The 22,437-nt window shown below is 51.4% G+C and overlaps 1 protein-coding gene across 5 annotated transcripts in view; it reads left to right on the top strand.

The window, feature by feature from the left end:
- Nucleotides 1-255: 255 nt before the first annotated feature.
- The window catches only part of Azin2 (antizyme inhibitor 2), a 35,280-nt gene continuing 13,098 nt past the window's right edge, over nucleotides 256-22,437 (top strand). Inside the window, exons 1-9 of one of the 5 annotated variants that reach the window (XM_015989121.3) lie at nucleotides 256-399; nucleotides 496-616; nucleotides 1,068-1,264; nucleotides 2,693-2,866; nucleotides 11,951-12,123; nucleotides 13,036-13,170; nucleotides 13,823-13,988; nucleotides 15,545-15,707; nucleotides 17,140-17,252. In XM_015989121.3, the coding sequence (XP_015844607.1) occupies nucleotides 1,160-1,264; nucleotides 2,693-2,866; nucleotides 11,951-12,123; nucleotides 13,036-13,170; nucleotides 13,823-13,988; nucleotides 15,545-15,707; nucleotides 17,140-17,252 (1,029 nt within the window). In that variant the 5' untranslated portion in view covers nucleotides 256-399; nucleotides 496-616; nucleotides 1,068-1,159. Of the gene's footprint in view, nucleotides 400-495; nucleotides 617-1,067; nucleotides 1,265-2,692; nucleotides 2,867-11,950; nucleotides 12,124-13,035; nucleotides 13,171-13,822; nucleotides 13,989-15,544; nucleotides 15,708-17,139; nucleotides 17,253-22,437 lie in introns of those variants that run through there. The other 4 variants (XM_042270645.2, XM_076563458.1, NM_001294180.1 and 1 more) reach the window with 4 other exon arrangements.

Raw genomic sequence — 22,437 nt, 5'->3', positions numbered from 1 at the left:
AGCCACTCTCTAGGACCCAGGACGCAGGACCTGCTGCTCCGACTACGCGTTGACCTGCGCGGACACTGGTCAGACAGCTGCCTAGCTGCGCAGCTTTGCGGAGCAGCCCCGCAGAGTTGAATGCTTTATGTCCGAATCGACCAATGGGCTGGCGGCACCCGGTTGCCTGGGCTACGGAGCGGGAAGGGGCGTGGCCAGGGCACTTGGGGGCGGGGCTCGGGCGGGGCTTATATAAGCGAGCGGCGGGCGCAAGGCGGGGCGTGGGGTCGGTGGCTGCTGGGCGCGCGGGGCGCAGGCCGCGGGGCCGGAGCCGGGGGGAGCGAGCGAGCGGAGGCGCCGAGGATCCGATTCACTCGCTGGGGAGACCTATGGGCCGAAGCCGTGTAAATGCGTTTTAAGGCGAGTGCAGGGGATGGCTGGGGGGAGCCTCGGGGAGCCGGCGCCCTCGGCCTTTGGCCGCTGACCTGCTCCCCGGACCCCCTTGCCTCCTCTCAGCAGGGGCCTCGGCTCCGCAACTGCCACTCCTCCTCGGGGTGTTGCACAAGTTTCGAGGTCACCGGCGACCCCCCCTAGCAGCGCGCCTGGCTCTGGCCCCCGCGAAGGAGGACGGGGCTTGGTAAGGAGGCCTGGGGCTGGGGTGCGGGACCCTCGCCCTGCACTCGAGAGAGGGGTCCCGCGGACAGAACCCACCGGTGGTACTTAGAGCATTCGTAGCGTGTCAGAACCAACCACTTATAAATGGGGAAACTGACCCAAGGTCATGCAGCAGTGAGCAGACTCGAACTCAAGCTCCTGTTTTTGGCCCTTTAGGAAGGCGTGTTCCGGACTGGAGGTGTCCTCGTGACTTCCCCACCTAGATTTCTCAGCTCTGTTCCCACTCTGAGATTTGATTTTCCTTCCAATCCCAAATTTCAGCATTGGAACTCCAAAGCAATCCCATTTAACAGATGGGAATGCTTGTGCTGGGGAGCAGAGCGTGATTGGACAGGGAATCCAGGCCTGGGGGAGGTGAGGGATGCTGCAGAGCCGGTCCCCCAGTGGTCCCCTCCATCTCCCTCTCCCCGCAGTGTGTTGCATACTTTCTAAGGCGGTGGCCAAGGCAGCCAGCGGCGCTCCAAGGCAGCGGTTCCATCCAGTCTCTGGGCTCCTCCGGCTCAGCATGGCTGGCTACCTGAGTGAATCGGACTTTGTGATGGTGGAGGAAGGCTTCAGCACCCGGGATCTGCTGGAGGAACTCACTCTGGGGGCCTCACAGGCCACCACGGTGAGGGGATGGGAATGGGGCGTGGGTTGGTTCCCTGTCCTCTCCTCTGGTAGGAGGTCTCCATCCTCTCATTTGGTATCGGGTGCTTGATATATAGGAGACATGGCTCCTATCATTCCCAATTCTTGGTCCTTGTCCCAACATCTGCCCTCCCCGTGTCCCCTGCCTTGAGAAAAAACACCATCACAACATGCATGGTTTTCCCAGCCCTCCACTTGGGAACCTAGGAGTTCCAACCCCAGGGTCCCTCCCCCCTTACATCTGGACAGCTCCATGAAGTTCACCTTCTTAAGGCTGTAGGAACTTCGTGGGAGAACATTTGTAGTTAGTCCCCATCTCTCCAAAGCCCGCATGACCTTCTCCCGTTTTTCTTACCGCCTGCAACTCTCCTCCAAAGCAGAATCCGACAGCAGCAGTTCTTCACCACCGGAGGATGGTCTGCCTCCACAGCCCCACTTCCGGCTTTATATCCCAGTCTTGTGCGGTGCTCCATCAGAGTGGAGTCACTGTATATATGCCGTGCTGTCTGGCTCCACCTTTGCTGGGCTTTGCCCTGGGGGGCGTCTTTCTCCCCTTTCCTCATCTCTAGTGTCCCCTCCCATCACGGTTGCCTTTTTCCTAATTCCCTTCTGGTAGGGTTTGTATTTTCTATCTCCATGGCCACTAACCTATTTTGCAGAGCGTCCCATCCAGCTTTTATTGGAGGGACTTGTAATTAGTTCAGTTGTTTCTCTTCCAGAGCCAAGCCCTCTCTCTCAAGGTCTTTGACCTTCTCTGTCCCTTAGTTATTATGTTGGACACTGAGTGGGTACCCGTTTTCAACAAAGAAGTAGCATGAAAAGGAAAAGGAGTCCCAGGGAGGGACCGCACACTCATCCATGTCTGTGAGGGAGGACCAGGTCACCTGCAGGCATGACTTGCAATGGGATGAGAACCTATGTGTCAATGGTCGCGGGCTGTAAGCCATCGTCTGCCTTTTGTGGAGCAGACAGCCGCATGTACAATTCTGCTGCTTGGAAAGGACACGCAGAATGCAGCCAGAGCGTTAAATGTTATGGATTAAAATTACACACACACACACACACACACACACACACACACACACACACACACACGGGGGTGTGTGTGGGTAGTCTTTAGGCCGAATGGTGGTAGATTGGGAATTTGCCAAACCCAACAGAGGGCGTGGTGGGAACACAGGCTTGGAGGTGGGAGAGAGTGTCTGAGTGACTTGAGCCGGGCTGAGGGGAAGGACTGGAGCTGGTCACACAGCCTTGAGTGTCAGCCTGAGGGGGCCTTCCATCCTGGAGGATGTGGGAGCCCTGGAAAGCTACATCAGGCTGTTGGCGGCCCATCTTTGGAAGGACTGTGGGCAGCATGTACAGGGAGGGAGCCGGGCCTCATATCCCTTCGCCTCTTGCTGTGCAGGGCAAGGTGGCTGCCTTCTTCGTGGCCGACCTGGGTGCTGTAGTGAGGAAGCACTTCTGCTTTCTGAAGTACCTGCCTCGAGTCCGGCCCTTTTACTCTGTCAAGTGTAACAGCAGCCTGGGCGTGCTGAAGGTCCTGGCTGAGCTGGGGCTGGGCTTCAGCTGTGCCAACAAGGTGAGCCCTCTGCCGCTACCTACCGGGTCCTTAACCTGGGTGCTCGCCAATCGTGCCCTCGGGAACTCCAGGGGACAGGAGTGACCTGCGGTTGACCATGCCTTCTGGGAAGGTTGCCTACTTAAGAGATGAGGAGGCTCCAGGGAGGAGGGAGGGAGAGATGAGCATGGAACGTGTCAGCTCTGAAGTTCCAAATAGGAACCTGAGATGTCTCTGGGCCTGTGGGTCACCTTTTAAATGGTTTTGTATTTCTTTCTGTTTCATTATTTATTTATAAATCTTTCCTTTGAGATAGGGATTCATGTAGTCCAGGCTGGCCTCAAACTCCCTTTATAGCTGAGGCTGGCCTCAGACTCTTGATTCTGCTGACTTTCACCCTCCTAAGTGCTGGGATATATCACGATACTGGGTTATTTGTTTTTTTCTTCTTTTTAAAAAATACCTGTATTTTAATTTTTCTATTTAGGAGAAAGTTTTTAAGGTTAATCGCAGTTTTACAGTGTCTTGGCTTCGAGCAGTAGTTACTAATCCTGTAATTAAAACCAAACCACTCTTCTGCTGTTGGATTTTAATTTTTTTCCTTTGGAAGCGTACTGTGTGACTGTGTTTTTCAGACTAATCCTCTCAGAGTTTTGCTGCTGCTGCCGCCGCCGCCGCCGCCGCCGCCGCCGCCGCCGCAGGCCCTCTTCCTAATTTGATTTCTGCTCTTTTCATTCCCTCCTGGTGGCTCTGGATTGGCTTTGCTTGGCCGTTCTTAGTCGTGAGCCATGGTGGGGTAGTGGCTGTGTGGGCGGGGCTCACAGTGTGGCACTGAGCAAGGCAGACACTGCTTATTTTCCGAGGTTCATGGTCTTGACTCGATTAAAAACCTTCTTGCTTAAGTCCATCTCATTCATTCACTCAGCAAAATACTATTCTAGGTGAGAGTTTAACTGAATGAAACTAAACAAAGGCCCCCTGTTATGGTGTTTTCGGAAAAATGAGCTGTGCTGTTGTAGGCGGGAAGCAGGGGAGAGGGTAAGAGTATTGTACTTGGTTTGCTCTGAATCTTCAGTCCCTATGTACTGTAGGCTAGTCTAGAACTTGCTATTGCCACAGCCTGGCTTTGAACTCTCCGTCTTCCTGATTCACCCCTTTAAAAGCTGGAATCTAAAAGCTGGGATTCCAGGAAGATTCATGTCACCACACCTGGCTGGATTGCTCTTAGTTAGTTGCCCAAGGGAGGCTTCTCTGAGATCTGAATTCACATTTGAATGAGGCAGGGGATTGAGCCAGGGGGAGAACTAGAGGAAGAACATTCTAGGCAGAGGTTAGAGCCAATACCAAGCCCCGAGGTGGAGGCAATCCCGCTGGACATCTCTTGTGATGTCAACACCATCAGTTTCTTGATGTTAGTAATGGCTGTTGTGAGGAGAATTCCTATTAAGCCCTGGTCAGCAGTGTGACTGTAGAGTCCTGGAAAGAATCCTTGGAAGAGAAAAGAGAGCTAGCCTGTCCAAGATTATGGGCTAGAGTGATTCTAGAAGGGAAAATGTGTGCACCAGGGTGGGAGATGGGGCGGTTAACTTGAAGGTTAACTGTTGTCCACTCTCTGTGGTGGAGGAGTCTCCTTTTGTTCTGTCTCTGTCTGATGCGAAGCCCAGCGAGGCAGAAGGCTTTGCAGCCTCCCTGCAGCCTCCCATAGTGTGGCGGCTCTCCCTGTAGAAACGGAAGGGACAGGATCCTTTGGGTCCCTTGAGCTAGGGTTGAAAAAACAGGGTGAAAGCCCATTGACTAGGTCCCACCCCTTCCAGAAACGCAGATGAGGTGCTGGTCCTCTAGCTTCAGGGTGTGGCTTCCAAAGGACAGAGCTGTGGGGGTACAGAGGCTTAGAAAACGTTAGGAGAAAGGCACGCACCTACCATTTACTGAGTGCTTCTGTTGGGCCAGGCTCTCTGCCAGGCGTTTTCTGTACATGATCTCATTTTATTCTCAAAACGGTCTGTGAGGTCATTCTTTTACCGAAGTTTTGATGACGGTCCGCGGAATACACATTTAACATATAAGGAAGTGAGTCATAGCAGCTGAGCCACCTGCCCAGGATCATGCCAGGATCACGCACGGGGAGACGCCAGCTTGAGTCTGGCCGCGTGATCTCAGCCGCTACTGGTGTTACCTTTTCCCAGATCCTTGAAGAGGGTTGGCTGTGTGGGCGTGTGGCTGGTGAAAATGTCCTCTGCCGCGGTAGGGTCACACAGACTGCTTGAGGCATTTCCTCAAATGGTGGCTGCTGGCACTTAGAACCCAGGCTTACCGTGTGCTAGGCAAGCGCTTTACCACAGTTCCACATCACTAGCCACCCCTTCTAGGTGTTTTAAGGGTGGAGGCTGCCCTCTCCTGGTGGGTCACAGTGGGTGACCATGCTTGATGGTACCATACCTTACTGGACTTAGACCAAAGGCGTGGCGGGAGCAAGGGCTGGATGGATAGACAGCCAGGCCAGGGGCACAGGCCACACCTCCCTAGGTGCTCTGATCCTCCTTTCCCAAGGGACATGTGTCTTTGATCCTGCCTCCTAGCCTCTTTCCCCATTAACACATCCTCCAGCCCGCTCCCTTGCTCTCCCTTGTGGTTGAACTCAGCAGGGTTGTTTAGTTTGGATAACACCTAAGAATTTCCTCCAACAAGATACCCTCCAGGGATCAGCAAGAATGCAGTGACCAGTTTACTTTTTATTTCGACAGGATCTTATGCAACTGAGTCTGGCCCAGAGCTCCTGATCCTATTACTTCACTCTCTGAGTGCTGGGATTCCAGTCGTATACTGTTTATTTATTTATTTGTTTATCTATCTATCTATCTATCTATCTATCTATCTATCTATCTATCTATCTACCTGTGGTCCTACTATGTAGCCCAGTTGGCTTCAAATCGTGGCACTCTCCGTTCCTCAGCCTTCCCAGTGCTAAGATTACAGGCATGGACACCACACCTAGATTCTGGTGACCACCTTGCTTTAAACATGATCATATAAGTCCAGCATGGTGGCACATGCTTGTAATTCCAGCACTCAGAAGGCTAAGGCAGGAGGATTAATGTGACTATGAGACTGGCCTGAGCTATATATCAAGAACCTATCTCAAAGCGACAAAAATAATTGCAAACAATAACAACCCCACGCCCTGGTACTTGTGACTGTTCAAGTGGTACATTGATTCATTCACTCAAAGAGAAGATGAGGATGCTGATTTTACGCCTTGGTAGAGGATCTGTGTTCTGGGGTTTGTGGATGTACATCATTTAGAAACATGCAAACAGTTGACTGGAAGCACGTTGAGCGTCTTGTGATAGAGGGAGAACACCCGTGGTGCAGACTGTTCCAGTTGCTTTAGCACGGGCAGGCTTTGGAAAGCTTTCTGCGTGAATGCGTTTGATCTGGTCTGGGGAACGCCTTTCTTATCATCTCTTAACAGTATTCAACCCAGCAAGTATTCTTGTAAAAAAGAGCCAACAGTAGTGTACGTTCCCAGTTTGAAAGACTTCAAAAGTGCAAGGAGAGAGGGAGAGGGAGAGGGAATGCTGCTCTGGGCTGGCCTTCACCCCCGGAAACACTTGATGGTCTATCATATATATATATATATATATATATATATATATATATATATATATATATATATATATATATCCCCGCCCTCCCCCCCCCACACACAGGTCCTAGGTGCTCGGTCCTCTGGTACCTGCTGCTGGGAGTGGTGCAGCCCTCTGGGTTTGGTCTTAAACTCTCCACCACTTTAAACACCATCCATTCACTGTTGCCTCCCTCCCTGGCTTGAGTGGCCACCTCACACCTGTCTACCATCCTCACCCCTCATCCCCACATCCATCATCTCACTTGCCATCCTGCCGCCAGAGCACATCTTCTGTCCTTTCTAGAGTGGCTTTTCTCTCAGGGTGGTTGTGACAGGCATGGACCAGTCGACTTCCCCAGAATGCCATGAAGTCTTTCCCCAGGTGGCCAGAATAAACACTTAGACCTTTCACTTAAAATACAAGACTGACTCATTCCCTCCTTTCCTCCCTCTCCCTCTCTGTCCCTCCCCCTCTTTCACATGGTCTGTAATAGTGCATACTGGCCGGGCAGCGATGGCGCATGCCTTTAATCCCAGCACTCGGCAGGCAGAGCCAGGCGGATCTCTGTGAGTTCGAGGCCAGCCTCGTCTACAGAGTGAGATCCAGGACGACAGGCACCAAAACTACATAGAGAAACCCTGTCTGGAAAAACAAACAAACAAAAAGTCCATACTGGCCTCGAACTTCCGAATCCTGTCTCAACTTTCGCAGCGCTGGTATTGTATTGCAGGTGTGCATGGGCACATCTGGCTGCATGGCTCTCCTTGGCATCTTGAAGCTGTTGTTTGCACCACACAGGATAACCTGTAAACCCACACACTGCTTCCTGGTTCCTTGGCAGCTGGCTCTGTGTGCACCCTCAGCCCTTATCTTCCCCACAGCGCTGAACCCCACGCGGGCCATTCCAGCATCCTCAGCCCTTGGTGGTCTGCTCCCTCTCCTGGAAACTGTCATCCCTGGCTCATCCAAGGCTCCAGTGGGGGCTTGGCTCTCCTTTCTGACTTCCCACGCTGTCCTTCGTCCTTCACACCCGGGGCTCCTCGTTCTCTGGCATACTGTACCTTTTCCTGTCACCGTGTCTTGAACCCGCTGGCCATTCTGCCACCCTCCAGCATGCATTCGTCTGTGCCTCCACCCCACCAGCCGGAAAGCTCCGTAGAGAGTGAGACCCTGTCTACTTTATTCACCACGTGTTTTCTTCAGCACCTGTCGCAGCAGGGCAGATTAACAGATGCTCAAGACGTGCCTGTCGGGGCAGGTTGAGCTCTGACCATTGAGCTACGTGACTCTGAGTTAATGACGTAACCTTCCAAACCTCATTTCTGCCTCATAAGGTGGTTATGAAGATTCGATGAGAATGGATAGAAGACTGGACTGCAGGGTCTGACATAGAGCAAGCCTTCCCTGAACGACACTTATTGTTTAAATATTTATAACCACAATTATTTAAATCACAGGTCCTCACAGGGCAGCATTGCCTCTTTTCACCTTGTGGAGGGAGGGAAGGAGGGAGGGAGGGAGGGAGGGAGGGAGGGAGTGAGCGAGCATTTTTATATTCACCCCGACTTGTCTTGGTGACAGATCTGTGTCTGCAATGGGAGCTGTGACAACCACAAGTCCAGCTCTGGAGTTGATCTTTGTGTCTCTCAATGCTACTTACTGACTGTCACCATTGGTGGGCGGACCTCTCTGAACTTACCTTGCCCCTCTGTGAAATATGGAGAGTGAATAGTAATATTTGATGGTTATGGGTCTTCCAGGAATTAATGCACGTAAACAACCAGGGCTGAAAGCTGCTGGGTCAGAATTAGACACACCATGGCTAAGAACAGCTCTCATTTCTCCTACCATGAATGTTCCTTACTCACGGAGAGGCATGCCTGACTCTGGACGCTGGCTTTGTTATTGGCTACATAGCTTTTTCATTTTTTGATAACATTTTACTTATTTTATGTGCATGTGTATGTATGGGTATGTGTGTGGACTCGTGTGCTGAGACATCACTGGCCTTGCACAACTTCTTATCCCCTCTGCCTGGGCTGTGAGGACTGAATGAAACAGTGCCTCCGAGGCGGGTCAGAAAACAATGTCACCACCATGCTGGTTCAGTTACGAATTGTCAGTGGTGCCACAGTGGCGGTTAGGTAGTCGAGATAGACTGAATGGCTCAAGAAACTGAAAACGGTGACTCTACAGAAAACGTTTCCTAGCACCTGATGGAAAGCATCTCATTGTAAACGGAGGCTTTTCTCTCTCTCCCTGTTCCGCAGCTGCTTCCAAATAATCACTCAAAGGCTTATATTAATTATAGATGTTGGCCGGTGGCTCAGGCTTATTACTAGCTAGCTCTTACATTTAAATTAACTCACTTCTATTAATCTATGCATCGCCATGTGCCTGTGGCTTAGCTGCTATCGACATCTTGTTCCTTGGGCGGCTGGATCGTGTCTCTCCCAACTCTGCCTTTCCTCTTCCCAGAATTCTCCTCGTCTAGCTCTCGCTCAGTCTCTTCCTGCCCAGCCATTGGCCAATCAGCTTTTTTATCATTAACAGTGAGAACAACGCATATTCACAGTGTACAGGATCCCATAGCGTCTCATTTGGGACTTTCTCGTAGCAGCTGCTCAGTGAACATGGGTACTTAACACTACACGTTACCATCTATACATTGATGGAGCAGGCATGTGAGCCATGGTCAGTAAAGGTGAGAAAGAACTGGGGGTGAGGCCCCATGTTGTAAAACCTGAAATGGCTAAGGATATCGCACGGTTGTCGAGTGCTTTCCCAGCATGCACAGAAGCCCTGAGTTTGATCCTCAGCTACATAAGAAGTTCTAGTTCAACCCACGTAGTGGAAGGAGAATCCGGCCCCTCAGAGCTGTCCTCTGACCTCCACATGTGCACCACGGCACACCCACCCACATGCATCTGTGTATCCTGTGCACACACAATGATAAAAAGTAATTTAAAAAATTTTAAAGTTCATTTCAAGGCCAGCTTGGGCTACCTCATACCCTGTCTCAAATAAGGCTTGGCAAGGTGGCTCAGCTGATAGTTAGTAAATCCAGCCTGGGGCCCACAGGGTGGAAGGAGAACTCCAGCTCCTGAAAACTGTCCTCTGGCCTCCACACACATCCCTCCAAATAAGCAAATGTAAGTTAAAAAAAAAAATGACAATAACCAAAAAGTAATCCGGGAGAGAGGATGCATTCATTGGCACACACAGTGCAGCTCAGGCCTTTGGGCTGGGTGATCTGTGTCAGAAAGACCCACGGCCTTGCAGACCTTTCTCATGTATCAGATAATAGATGTATGTGTAGCACACTTACACGCATGCACGCACGCACGTGCGCGCGCGCGCACACACACACACACACACACACACACACACACACACACACACAGTGGAATGCCAAAACCAAGCTAACACATGCTTTAACTCATTTTTTTCTGTGATAAGAATACCTGCGATCCTATGTCTTGGCAGCATCTAAGCACACACACGCTGTTATTCATGGAGTCGCCCTGATGTCTGTAAATCACCGTTTAACTGGAACACCACCCTCTGCCAACACCTCCCTGCCTCCCATCTCCTCAGCTCCTTGGCTTTTCTACTCTCTGCTTTCCTGCCATTGGCACCTGTAGATCCACGTAGTTAATCGGGGTCTGGGGCGATGGCTCGTTTGAGTGAGTTTGCAGTGTTTGCCATGCAGACATGAAGTGTGTGCCATGCACGCATGAGGACCCGGCTTTGTAAAATGCCAGGTGAAGAGCCTATGCTTGTGATTTCAGTACTAGGAAGACGGAAGACCAAGAGACATCCGGGACTTGCTCCCTAGACAGTCTAGCCCAATCAGCAAGCTTCCAGGTTCTGTGAGGGACCCTGGCTCAAAAAATGGAAAGTGACTGGGGAAGATACTTGATGTAGACCTGTGGCCTCCACACACATGTGCACATATGTGCACCTGCACACACACACACACACACACACACACACACACACACACACCCCACTCATATACCCTACACGAAGCGAGTTCATGTATTTTTCTTCTTGTGCCTGGTTCATTTCACTTGCCACAATGTCCCTCCATGTTCATGTACTTTACAAATGGTAGGATTTCCTGCTCTTAAGAGAATGAATTGTAGTCTACCATGTTCTTTTCTGGATGAGTGGTCATCCAGAAACAGATGTTTAGGCTGATTTTGTGCCGTGTCTATTTGATTGATGCTGCCCTGAACAGGGACCATGGCTCTCTCTTTGACTTCAAGTCCTCTGGGTGTTACCTATATGGGATTTCGGTATCACATAGTGGGTTTCATTATGACATTTCATACACGGCTATAAGGTGTTTGGTTCACGTTCATCCTGTCACCCTCTCTCACTTCCACAGGTCCTCCTCCTCTTTCTAACTAGTCCCTCTTCTACTGTCAACTTTTCTTTGGTGAGTGGAGGGTCTCACTCTAGCCCTCACTGGCCTAGAACTCACTACGACCATGCTGGCCTCAAACACAGAGACCTGTTGGCCTCAGGCTGAGGGGGGGGGGCCTCCTAAGCTCCCCAGGCTATGTTCAGAGCCTCAGTTTGTAGGTCCTGTGCAGGTAATCACAGTTGCAGTGTTTTTTTGTTTGTTTTTGTTATTTGAGGACTCTTCATACTGTTTTCCAAGCAACAGTCATTAAACATCTCAGTCTGTCCAAAGCCCGTGAGTCTGCACAGAGCCTTTTCTGTGAGTTAGAAAATGCGTGCCCCTGCCTTTTGGAAAGAGTGGTTTGTTTATTGTTGTGCTATGGATGTTTTGCCCACATAGCTGTGTGTGCACCACGTGCCTGCTGTGCCTGCTGAGGGTCCCCTGGAACTAGAGTTACGGGTGGTGGTGAGCTGCTCTGTGGGTGCCGGGAACTGAACCCAGGTCCTCTACAAAAGCAGCAAGTGCGCTTAACCACTGAACCAGCTCTCCAGCCCAGCACACCTCCCCTTAAAGGCATTGAAGTTTTGGAATAAATATACTGATTACTTTAGAATGAGAGATTTTCTTGCTGACAGGAAGTTAGAATAAATATGCAAATATGCTGTCTTCGCCATGAATGGGACCTCCCCGTCCCCAGGATTGCACAGTGTGCCTCCCATGTGTCTGTACATGGCATCCCTGCCATCAGTGTGAAGCGATTGTGTATCTGCTGTCTTAAAGAGCTGGCCCACTAGCCAGGCTGTTGTGCTGTACACTTTAAACCACAGCACTTGAGAGGCAGAGGCAGCTGGATCCCTGAGTTCGAGGCCGGCTGGTCTACAGAGTGAGTTCCAGGACAGCCATAGAGAAACCCTGTCTTGGGGAAAAAGAAAAACCAAAGAGAGAGAAAGAGAGGGCCCACTTAGTGGACACCCGGTGTCTAGTTATGAGTTTGCTCCTCATGCCCGGGCTCCAACGGCCAGCAGGCCCTGGGGCCTCCTCACCACAACCTTTGGAACTTCACAGGCAGAGATGGAGTTGGTCCAGCATATCGGTGTCCCTGCCAGTAAGATCATCTGTGCCAACCCCTGTAAGCAAAGCGCACAGATCAAGTATGCTGCCAAGCATGGGGTGAGCCTGCTGAGCTTCGACAATGAAGTGGAGCTGGCCAAGGTGGTCAGGAGTCACCCCAGTGCCAAGTAAGCCGAGGACCGCTTCTGCAGAGAGGCCGGGCTGCTGGGGGAGGCTGGAGGGGGAAGGAGTGGGGAGCTGGGGAGAGGTCCCCAGCCTGGATGCTCCTTGGATCCCACCACACTTACAGGAGGATGGGGTAATCCTCGACAGGACCCAGATCCAGGGCAGAAATGTTACAGCCCTCGGTAGAAAAGGCCCAAGGTATTAGGGAGGTCACAGCTTCAGGAAAGATGAAGCCCCGAGGGATGAGTGAAATTTGGGGAGGCAGAAACAGCCAAGGCAAGCAAGTATGTCCGTGTTGGGAACAGCGTGGACCATCTGAGGGATGTACAGAGGTGTGGTGTTGCTTGAATATACCTTGTACAATGGGTAAGGGACACAGTAATATTGGTCATGGAGCAGTGGCCCAGTGCAAAGGATTTCTGGGAGGTAGCAGGGATGGATGTTTTTCTCTGGCTGTGACAGTTAATAATCCTTGACACTCTGGGGGATCCAGAGAGGGGTCTGAGGGAATAGTAGGGTGTCCAGGAGCCATTCTGGTTCACCCAAAGCACAGCACCCCTCATATTTCAGGGCTCTGCCTAGGAATTTGTTTGACACACAGTTCCCTCTTACGCAATATGTCTGGCTATGGAGTTGACTGGGAAGACCTGAGCTGCCTGGGTGAGGGTTGATGCGACCTGGACCCAGCAGGTGACTTAGAGGTCAATTGGCAGTGCAGAGGAAAGCTGTGGTCTCAGTGGCCTTTCAAGCTCTGGGGTTCTCAGCTCATTAGTCCAAAGAGGAGCCGCTGGGCGTGGCAGTGGGGGCGTGGCAGTGGGGGCGCGGCAGTGGGGGCGCGGCAGTGGGGGCGCGGCAGTGGGGGCGCGGCAGTGGGGGCGGGGCTCACTCAGCAGCGATGCTGCATTTCTCCACAGGATGGTTCTGTGCATTGCTACCCAGGACTCTCACTCCCTGAGTCACCTGAGCCTGAGGTTCGGAGCGTCGCTGAAATCCTGCAGACATCTGCTTGAAAACGCCAAGAAGAGCCATGTGGAGGTGGTGGGTGTGAGGTGTGCACCGGGAGCCAGCCACCCTGCCTACGCCAGACCCTTTTCCCGGGAACTAATCATGGACATCCTGGGCCTCTATCAGGGCTTGCCCCTAGCCTGGGGCTCTGGACAGGGTCCTCTCTTTGGAAGGAAGATTGATCAGCATCCCTACCACAGTCCCCAGAATGTCTTACCCCGGGACGTTCCTCCCACCGACATGGCTTTGAGAGAAAATGTCTATAAGCCAGAGGCTGTTTGTTTCCATGCAGAGATAGGGTGTAGTTATGGCCAGTTCTCCAGCTCTGCCTACCCGGTACTTCATGTTCCATGCCGAGTACCCCAGGCTTTAGTCCACACCCTTGTGCAGTAAGGACGCTTCTTCCCAGTCTGTAGATGTCAAGATTTAACAAGGCAAGCCTAGTAACTCGCCCTGGCCACGTCCTCACTGACAGGTGTATCCTGACCTGGATACTTTGGGACCTCAGCCCTCATCCCAGAAGATTCCTCTCCAGGGAAGCCTGAAGGGAAGGGAGAGGAAGTGCCTCCTGTCCACTCCTAGGTGACCACAGGACCCTTGGTAGCCCATTTGCTGTCCCAGGCCTCAGTCATTGCATCTGTAGCATGGGTGCACCTGGACCTTGTATGTAAGCCGAGGCTCTTCTTCCCTTCCCAGTTTTCACATTGGCAGTGGCTGTCCTGACCCTCAGGCCTACGCCCAGTCCATCGCGGATGCTCGGCTCGTGTTTCAAATGGGGGCCGAGCTGGGACACACGATGAACATTCTGGACCTTGGTGGTGGCTTTCCTGGCTTAGAGGGAGCCAAAGTGAGATTTGAAGAGGTAACTGTGGTCAAGGGTGGCTTGGATGCCCTTTTGTGATGGGGGAGGGGCACAGCGAGCAGAGCCCACTGTACAGGACATCTGGCCTGTGTGTCACCCTGGGCTTAGTGCTCTCCTGGATTTTACTGCTGCTTCTTAGCCCTGTGTTGTGGCTCAGCGGGCCTTGTAGACTCCCTTCCGGAGTCCACAGCAGAGCTGGCCGCACGCCTCACTTGGCTTGACTCACGCTTAGCTAGCTCATGAGAGGCTCAGTCAAGTCATATTTACACGTGTGAGCTCTTTGATGGTCTGAGTACATGCCCTTATTCACTCTCCAATAGGTTGATGAGAAGCCTGGGGGGATGGGCAGGAAAGGAATGCGCCCATTGTAGGAGTCCTCACTTGTGAGCCAAGGGCAGCACAAATGAGTCACAGTGATTCCCACTCAGACCCCTAGGGGCGCCCCCTCCCTCTGGTTTCTTGAGAGCCCTGGAACTCACAGAGATCCGCCCGCCTCTGCCTCCTGAGTGCTGGAATTAAAAGTCTGGCTGGGGTGCATCTTTTCAATAGTACAATACTTCTGTAGTCTCTCTCTACAGGAGGTGACCCTGAGAAGGCTCCAGACGCCCCAGGAATTAGCCTCAGTATTGAATTGCAGCCTTGTACATAGCAGAAGTCTAGTGGACTCCCCAGTGCTCAGACTGCCTGGAGTATGATGAAAACATTCATCCCATTGGAGGACATTCAGAGTCCATTGAGTGTGGCAGGGTATAAGAACATACATGTGATGGAGATCGTATTGCATGTCTATAATCCCAGCACCTGGAAGGTGAATGTTGGGAGATCAGACGTTCAAGGCCAGCCTGGGCTACATGAGGCCCTGGCTCAAATAACCAACCCTTCTCCCATAAAGACACAACAACAATAACAAACTCCAAATCCCCATAACCTGACTGTAGATGTAATTAAAAATAGTGTGTGCTTAGGAATGAAAGGAACTACTCTAAAAGTTCACAGTGGTCAGGGTCACCCATGCAGGTGACAGAGCGGCTCTGCATGTTTGGTTTTTTCTGAAACCCTACCTACTGTTAAACTGTTCATTTATGAAGGAAGGATCCCTGGCAGAGAATCTGGAATCTGAGCTCTGAGCATTATAGGAGGGAATACCCCTTTCTTTTTTTTTTTTCTTTTTTCTTTTTGTTTTTTTTTTTTTTTGTTTTGTTTTGTTTTTTTCGAGACAGGGTTTCTCTGTGTAGCTTTGCGCCTTTCCTGGGACTCACTTGGTAGTCCAGGCTGGCCTCGAACTCATAGAGATCCGCCTGGCTCTGCCTCCCGAGTGCTGGGATTAAAGGCGTGCGCCACCACCGCCCGGCGGGAATACCCCTTTCTAGGTGGGATTATCTGGGCAAGTGGCTGTGCAACTGCTAGGTCTTCACTCCAGTGTCCCTCCCACCCCCCTACTCCCCCACCCAGACCATGTGCCTTCCTGGCTGACTGTGCCCAGTTACTAGCTGGGACCTTAGCAACTGCCAAGTTCTTCCTGAAATCACATGGTCCTGCACGTACCTCTCTACCAGATTGCCTCTGTGATCAACTCAGCCTTGGACCTGTACTTCCCTGAGGGCTGCGGTGTGGACATCCTTGCTGAGCTGGGACGCTACTATGTGACTTCTGCCTTCACTGTGGCCGTCAGCATCGTCGCCAAGAAGGAGGTTCTTCTGGACCAGCCCAGCAAGGAGGGTAGGTGCCAGGTGGGCAGCAGAGCCCAGTTCTTCCCTGAAGCTGCTGACGGTGGCGGGCTAAGCAGGGGTGCGGCCTTCTGGAGAGTGGGTGTTTGCTGTAGGGAAAGCTGCAGTCAATTCCCCTCACCCCAAGGACAGTTTCATTCCTTTATTCCAGGGGTTCTCAACCTTCCTAACGCTTTGACCCTTAATACAGTTCCTTATGTTGGGGTGACCCCCAACCATAAATTGTTTTCATTGCTACTTCATACCTGTAATTTTGCTACTGTTATGAATTGTAATGTAAATATCTGATATTTCTTATGGTCTAAGGTGACCCCTGTGAAAAGGTCGTTCAGACCCCGGGGTTTGAGAACTACAGCTTTATTCCTTAGTGTGTTTGTGTTTTATGCAGATGGAGCGCAAAACAGCCTTAGGGTGAATAGGTATTTAATTGGTCCCATTTTATGGATGAGAAATGGAGTTAAAGAGAATGTCAGTGAATTGCTTAATAGTTAGCTAGGTTTGAGCTTGCATTTGGTCCCGTATGGACCTCTTCTTCAAAGTACAGGCTCTTGTTCATCCTTCTTATAACTTGATGACAGCGGATTTGTTCACATCTCCTCTACAGAGGACAGAACATAGAGAGGACATCATCATCAGTTCAGGGTCACGGGGTGATAGAGGGCAGCGCTGGGTTTCAAGTTCATCTCAGGATGACTCGGAGCTCCTGTGCCCACAGCACCCACATCAGTGCCCTTCTTTGTCCTTCCGGATAGATCGAGCTTCCCATAGGGATCTCTCAGACCCCATGAGTGACAGGTGCCAGTGAATCTGATTTTGAGCTTTGCCCTCTGCTCCAGAACCCTCACACTGGAGAGTGCCACAGTGGTGTGCTCCTCCTCAGAGAGAGTTTGTTGGCAGCGTGGGCCTCAGTAGTGTGGTCAGTTTGTGTGCATGTATGTGCATTCATGTTTGTGTGCATATATGCATTCATGTTTGTGTGCATGTATGTGCATTCATGTTTGTGTGCATGTATGTGCATTCATGCACTCTCCTGGCCTCTTACAGACTTGGGAGGTATTCTCGCTAGTGTGTCTGGTCCCCCTGGTTTCTTACGCTGATGTACCTCCTCCCTGTCATGTGCCTCTGAGCAAGTGGCTCTGAGTTTGGGTGAGCTGCTCTTCTGCTTTTCCTGGGGCCTTTAGGGGCTCGGATACAAGCAGGGAAATGTGTTCTGGCACCGTGACTCACCTTCAAGGGGGAGTCTCCATGTCACCAGAAACATGACTTTTAGTAGCTTCTGTTGCAGGGTTTACCCCATACCTGAAGAAGGGGCAACCCTTTGCCCCACAGCTTTGTCGTTACTGGGCCCACCCTAGTGCCAGCTTCTGATTCCCAGGCTCCTCACGTTCTGCTTGTGTGGCCCCTGTTCTCTCCCTTCCTCACAGAGGAAACCAGTTCGGCCCCTAAGACCATCGTGTACCACCTTGATGAGGGCGTTTATGGGATCTTCAACTCAGTCCTGTTTGACAACATCTGCCCCGCCCCCACCCTGCAGAAGGTGAGCCTATCCCTTGTGAATGTGCCGTCTTCATTTTGTGCCTGTGTTTACCTAACTCTTCTTCTTTTAGTCCCTGTGGTACCAGGGCTCAAATCTAAGGCCTCAGACACCTGAGCCGGGCTCTATCACCGAACTATGTTCTCGGGTTGTGTAGCTCAGTGGTGGAGAATTTGCCTAATATGCAGGAGGCCCTGGGTTCAACACACACTAAAAATGGCTTTGGAAAAATAGATTAGACAAAAGATTTAGGCATAGTGTGTACTTGGAATCTCAGTCCTCGGGGTGCTGAGGCAAAAGGATCATGAGTTTAAGATCAGCCTAGGCTATATAGAGAAAACCTGTTCAAAAAAAGAAAAAGAAAAAGAAAAGAAAGAAAGCAAGGATGAAGGTGAAGATATTGCTCACTGTGCAGAATGTTGTATTTCTTCTCATTATTTTAGAAAATGCAAAGTGCTGTTTTTTTTTTTTTTTTTTTTTTTTTTTTTTTTTTTTTTGTTGTTTTGTTTTGTTTTGTTTTTCAAGACACGGTTTCTCTGTGTAGTTTTGGTGCCTGTCCTGGATCTCACTCTGTAGCCCAGGCTGACCTCGCACTCACAGAGATCTGCCTGGCTCTGCCTCCGGAGTGCTGGGATTGAAGGTGTGCGCCACCATCACCCAGCTCACAGTACTCATTTTTATAACACTGGGATCATGTTGTTTTATAATCTTTTCATTTATATGGGGTGTAGCTATTGCTGTGTTTTTTTTTTGTTTTTTGTTTTTTGTTTTTTGTTTTTTGTTTTTTGTTTTTGTGGCTCCAACGTACTTCAACCAATGCAGGCCTAGCTGCTTGACTCTGTTCCAGCATGGAGTGTCTTGACAGACACCTGTGGTCCCCACTCTGGAGTTAGTCCCTAGGAGTAAGGTTTGTCTGTACTGGGTTTTCATATAAACGGGAACAAGAGCAACAGAGCACACCCGGGCCCCCAGCAGCTTTAGTGGGCGTGGTAGAGTGGGGAAAGGAAACCAGACACCCACCTCCCCAGGGCCCTTCTTTCTCCTCATCCCATGGCAGGCAGGGGGAGCCCATCTCTGCCTCATTCAGGGGCCTCCACACTGTGCAATAGCCTTGTGGGGTCCTGTTCCAAAGTTAAATATGGCTTCCAGTTACATCTGCATGTCTGAGGAAGCCTCCCTGACGCGGAGAAGAATTCAGGTTTTTGCATTCTGTATTCTGTGGCAGCTAACTTCCTAGTATAAACAGATCTAGGGACCAGGCTGGCCAAATCCAGTTCCCATTTCCTACTTTAAAAATGTTGTATTTGTTCTTTGACAATTTCATACATGTAAATCACATGTCTTGATCACGTCTACTCCCATTCCCCTCCTCTTAACTCTCCCCACACCCCACATCCTACTCCTGCTCTCAAATGCCCCCCCACCCCATAACCTGCTGAGTCCAATCAGTGCCGCCCCCTCCGGTAGGGATGGATGCTGGTGGCGGATCTTGTAATGAGTGCAACAGCCAGTTATGAATCTCTAAATTGCGGCTCACTGCAGAGAGAAGCTTCTCTGGCTGAAGTTGAGAGCAGAGCAGCAGTCATCTATGATATAGACCAGTGGTCCTCAACCTATGGGTCACGACCCCTGGGGGGGTCAAAGCACCCTTTCACCGGGGTCGCATATCAGAGATCCTGTAACCAGATATTTTTATATTATGATTCATAACATTAGCAAAATTACAGTTATGAAGTAGCAACAAAATAATTATATGGTTGGGGGTCACCTCGATAAAAAGAACCGTGTTCAAGAGGTGCAGCATTAGGAAGATTGAGAACCACTGGTATAGCCCTTGCAGTTTGGCAAGGTGTCCTTTGAGAAACCCAGCAGTAGTTGGTGCCCGAGAGTCTTTGGCCTGCTGAACCATGAGCCTGATCAGGTTTACAGTACCAGGCATGGCGTGAAGACTCTTCTGCGGACCAGGCTTTTTAAAGGATTTTTTTTTTGTTTTTGCCACAGGATTTTCCTGTGACACCCAAGCTAGCTTCTAACTGTGGCTCCACACTCAGTTCACAGGTGATTTTCACAGCTGCTTGTCCTCCTGGCCTGCCCTCTGTTCCCCTCCTCAGCTTCTCAACAGAGTGGGAACGAGGTTCTCACCCACCGCAGCTCCAGGGCCTCACAACCCCCCCCCCCCCCCCCCCCCCGCAGCCTCACGCTACCCCCAGCCTCACACCCCCTCCAGCCCCCCCAGCCTCATGCCCCCCCAGCCTCACACCCCCTCCAGTCCCCCAGCCTCACACCCCCTCCAGTCCCCCCAGCCTCACACCCCCTCCAGTCCCCCAGCCTCATGCCCCCCCAGCCTCACGCCCCCCCAGCCTCACCCCCCCAGCCTCACGCCCCCCCAGCCTCACGCTCCCCCCAGCCTCACCCCCCCCAGCCTCACGCTCCCCCCAGCCTCACCCCCCAGCCTACCTCACCCCCCCAGCCTCACGCCCCCCAGCCTCACCCCCCCAGCCTCACGCACCCCAGCCTCACGCCCCCCCAGCCTCATCACCCCCCCCAGCCTCACGCCCCCCCAGCCTCACCCCCCCAGCCTCACGCCCCCCTCAGCCTCACGCCCCCCAGCCCCACGCCCCCCATTCCAGCACCACGCCCCCCCCTCAGCCTCACCCCCTCCAGCCTCACGCCCCCCCAGCCTCACGCCCCCCCAGCCTCACGCCCCCCCCAGCCTCACGCCCCCCAGCCTCACACCCCCTCCAGCCTCACGCCCCCGCCATCTCACACCCCCTCCAGCCTCACGCCCCCTCCAGCCTCACGCCCCCCCAGCCTCACCCCCCTCCAGCCTCACGCCCCCCCCCCCCCTCAGGCCCCCTCCAGCCCTCACGCCCCCCCAGCCTCAGGCCCTCCCCAGCCTCACGCCCACTGCCACCACCCGTCCAGCCGCTGTTTCTGGTGCCAGGATACTTCCTGTAAACTTTCTTTATGGTCTGTTCTTTCTCTGATGATGCCTCAGTTTACCCCTTCAGAGGCTGTGACCCTTAACTGAGACTGGCTGTGAGCAGAGCCAGCTGGGGGCTCACACAGCCTCCGGTCAGAGGTTATGCAGGAGTTACGTCTGTCTGTGTCTGGAGTGTGTCCAGAGTCCTGTCTGCATCAGTGGCTGTGACTGCTTTGTGGTCACAGTCTTTCTTCCAGAGGACTTTTAGACCTAAGGTATAAACAGTTGTTGTAGTACACTCTTTGGTACAAGTCCTGCTTCTTATTATCAGACCATATGTAGCTCATATTTGTTCATTTTGAGACAGGGTCTCTCTGAATATCTCTAGACCAGGCTGGCCTCGAACTCACAGAGATCTGCCTGCCTCTGCCTCCCAATGCTGGGATTAAAGGCGTGCGCCCACCATACATACCCAGCTTGTTTTTCTTTTACAAAATTAAAATATTTGAGGGGGTGGCTTGGTAGTTAGAAACACTTGCTGCACTTTCAGAAGACCCAAGTTTGGATCTCAGCACCCACATCAGGAGGCCCCACAGACCACCTGTAATTCTGGTTCCAAGGGATGTGATGTCATCTTCTGGCCTCTGAAGTCACCTGCACATGTGTGCACATACTTATCCAGACATATACATGTAGATGCACACACACATAAAAAAATTAAAATATTCAAATTCTTCAATATGCGCTGTGCTAAGGTCATATTGTCAAGAGTAGGTAAAAATTGTATTTTTAAATATGATCTTGTATGGATGGAGGTGTGTGCGTGTGTGAGCGAGAGTGCATGTGTATAAATGTGTGTGAATTAGTACACAGGCTACAGTAATGTCATGAGGAAAATATAAACAAATATGCTGTTTTTTTTCTCCAAAAAAATATTGGTATGTGTTTGTAAAAGATAAAGAGGCAGATCACAGTCATCAAAATTTAAAAATTCTGAGTATCTCCTATCATTCACCATTGGTGGTCAGATATTCTCACTTGCCTCCCAGATGGTTTTTATAGTTGATCTGCTGAACTCAGAAGCTGAAGAAGGCCTTCATGGGACATTTGGTTGCCGTGTCTTTTAATGTAGTGATTTCCCAATACCCTCTTAAAAAAATTCTTGCCGGGCGTGGTGGCGCACGCCTTTAGTCCCCAGCACTCGGGAGGCAGAGCCAGGAGGATCTCTGTGAGTTCAAGGCCAGCCTGGGCTACCAAGTGAGTCCCAGGAAAGGCGCAAAGCTATGCAGAGAAACCCTGTCTCGAAAAAACCAAAAAAAAAAAAAAAAAAAAAAAAAATTCTTGTTAACTTGCTGATAAAACTGTTTTTATTTTTTCACTTGTAGCGTATTGTGGGGATTTATTAAGGCAACTCCACGTAGTTAAAAAGGAGGTTTATTTTGGGGGTAACTTACAGCCAGTAAAGGGGCTGGTTACAGGGTCTGGGAGAGGTGAGGTGCAGTCCAGCGCTGTTCTCTGGAGAACTCTGCTCGGTCTACCATCCAGCATCCAGGATCACCAGGAACCAAGAGACCCGGCACATCTGGATTCCGGGTCTTAAGGGCTCCTGTCCTCTGCCCCGCCTCAGGGGCAGGTCATAGGTATGGCGTGAGGGTCAGTGGAAGCCTCACTGGGGATAGTACTTCCAGGTCAAAGCTGAACAGTTACCGATACAGTAATGCTTACTACATTTTGGAGTTTTCTGAAGTGTAAACTTCTTCTCTTTCCCTTTGGTGCTGTTGAGACTTTTCTTTCTTTGTTTCTTTTTCTTTTCTTTTTTTTGGTGTGTATGTGTGTGTGTGTGTGTGTGTGTGTGTGTGTCCTAGTGTGGGAGTTACAGGGCAACCTTGGCTGTTGGTCCTCACTGGGTGTCTCTTGCTGACCCCAGCTGCATAGTAGGGTACACCCTTGCACAACAAGCCCGCTCCCCAGCCCCTCGCCCACTTCCCATTTCTTCTGGTGCCTCACATGCACTCAGGTTAAACTTGCTCAGATCTGAACTCTTCATCTCCAGCCAGTGAGGCTGGAGGACTGCCTGGACATGGTGGGTTCCTGCCTTCCCTGGCTTCCCGAGTGGAGGACACCTGCAGCTCTTGAGTCTAGATCCCAAATCGGTTCTGAGTTCATCTTTCCTGCTGTTACCATCATGCAGGCCACCACGTGACTGAGCCCCTGAAGTGACTATCAGTGCGGCCCCTCCTCCTGCCTGCTACCATTCATTGGCCA

This window comes from Peromyscus maniculatus, chromosome 2 (genome assembly GCF_049852395.1).
Source record: "Peromyscus maniculatus bairdii isolate BWxNUB_F1_BW_parent chromosome 2, HU_Pman_BW_mat_3.1, whole genome shotgun sequence".
Taxonomy (NCBI): Eukaryota; Metazoa; Chordata; class Mammalia; order Rodentia; family Cricetidae; genus Peromyscus; species Peromyscus maniculatus.
This window is presented reverse-complemented; position numbering and strand designations above follow the sequence as displayed.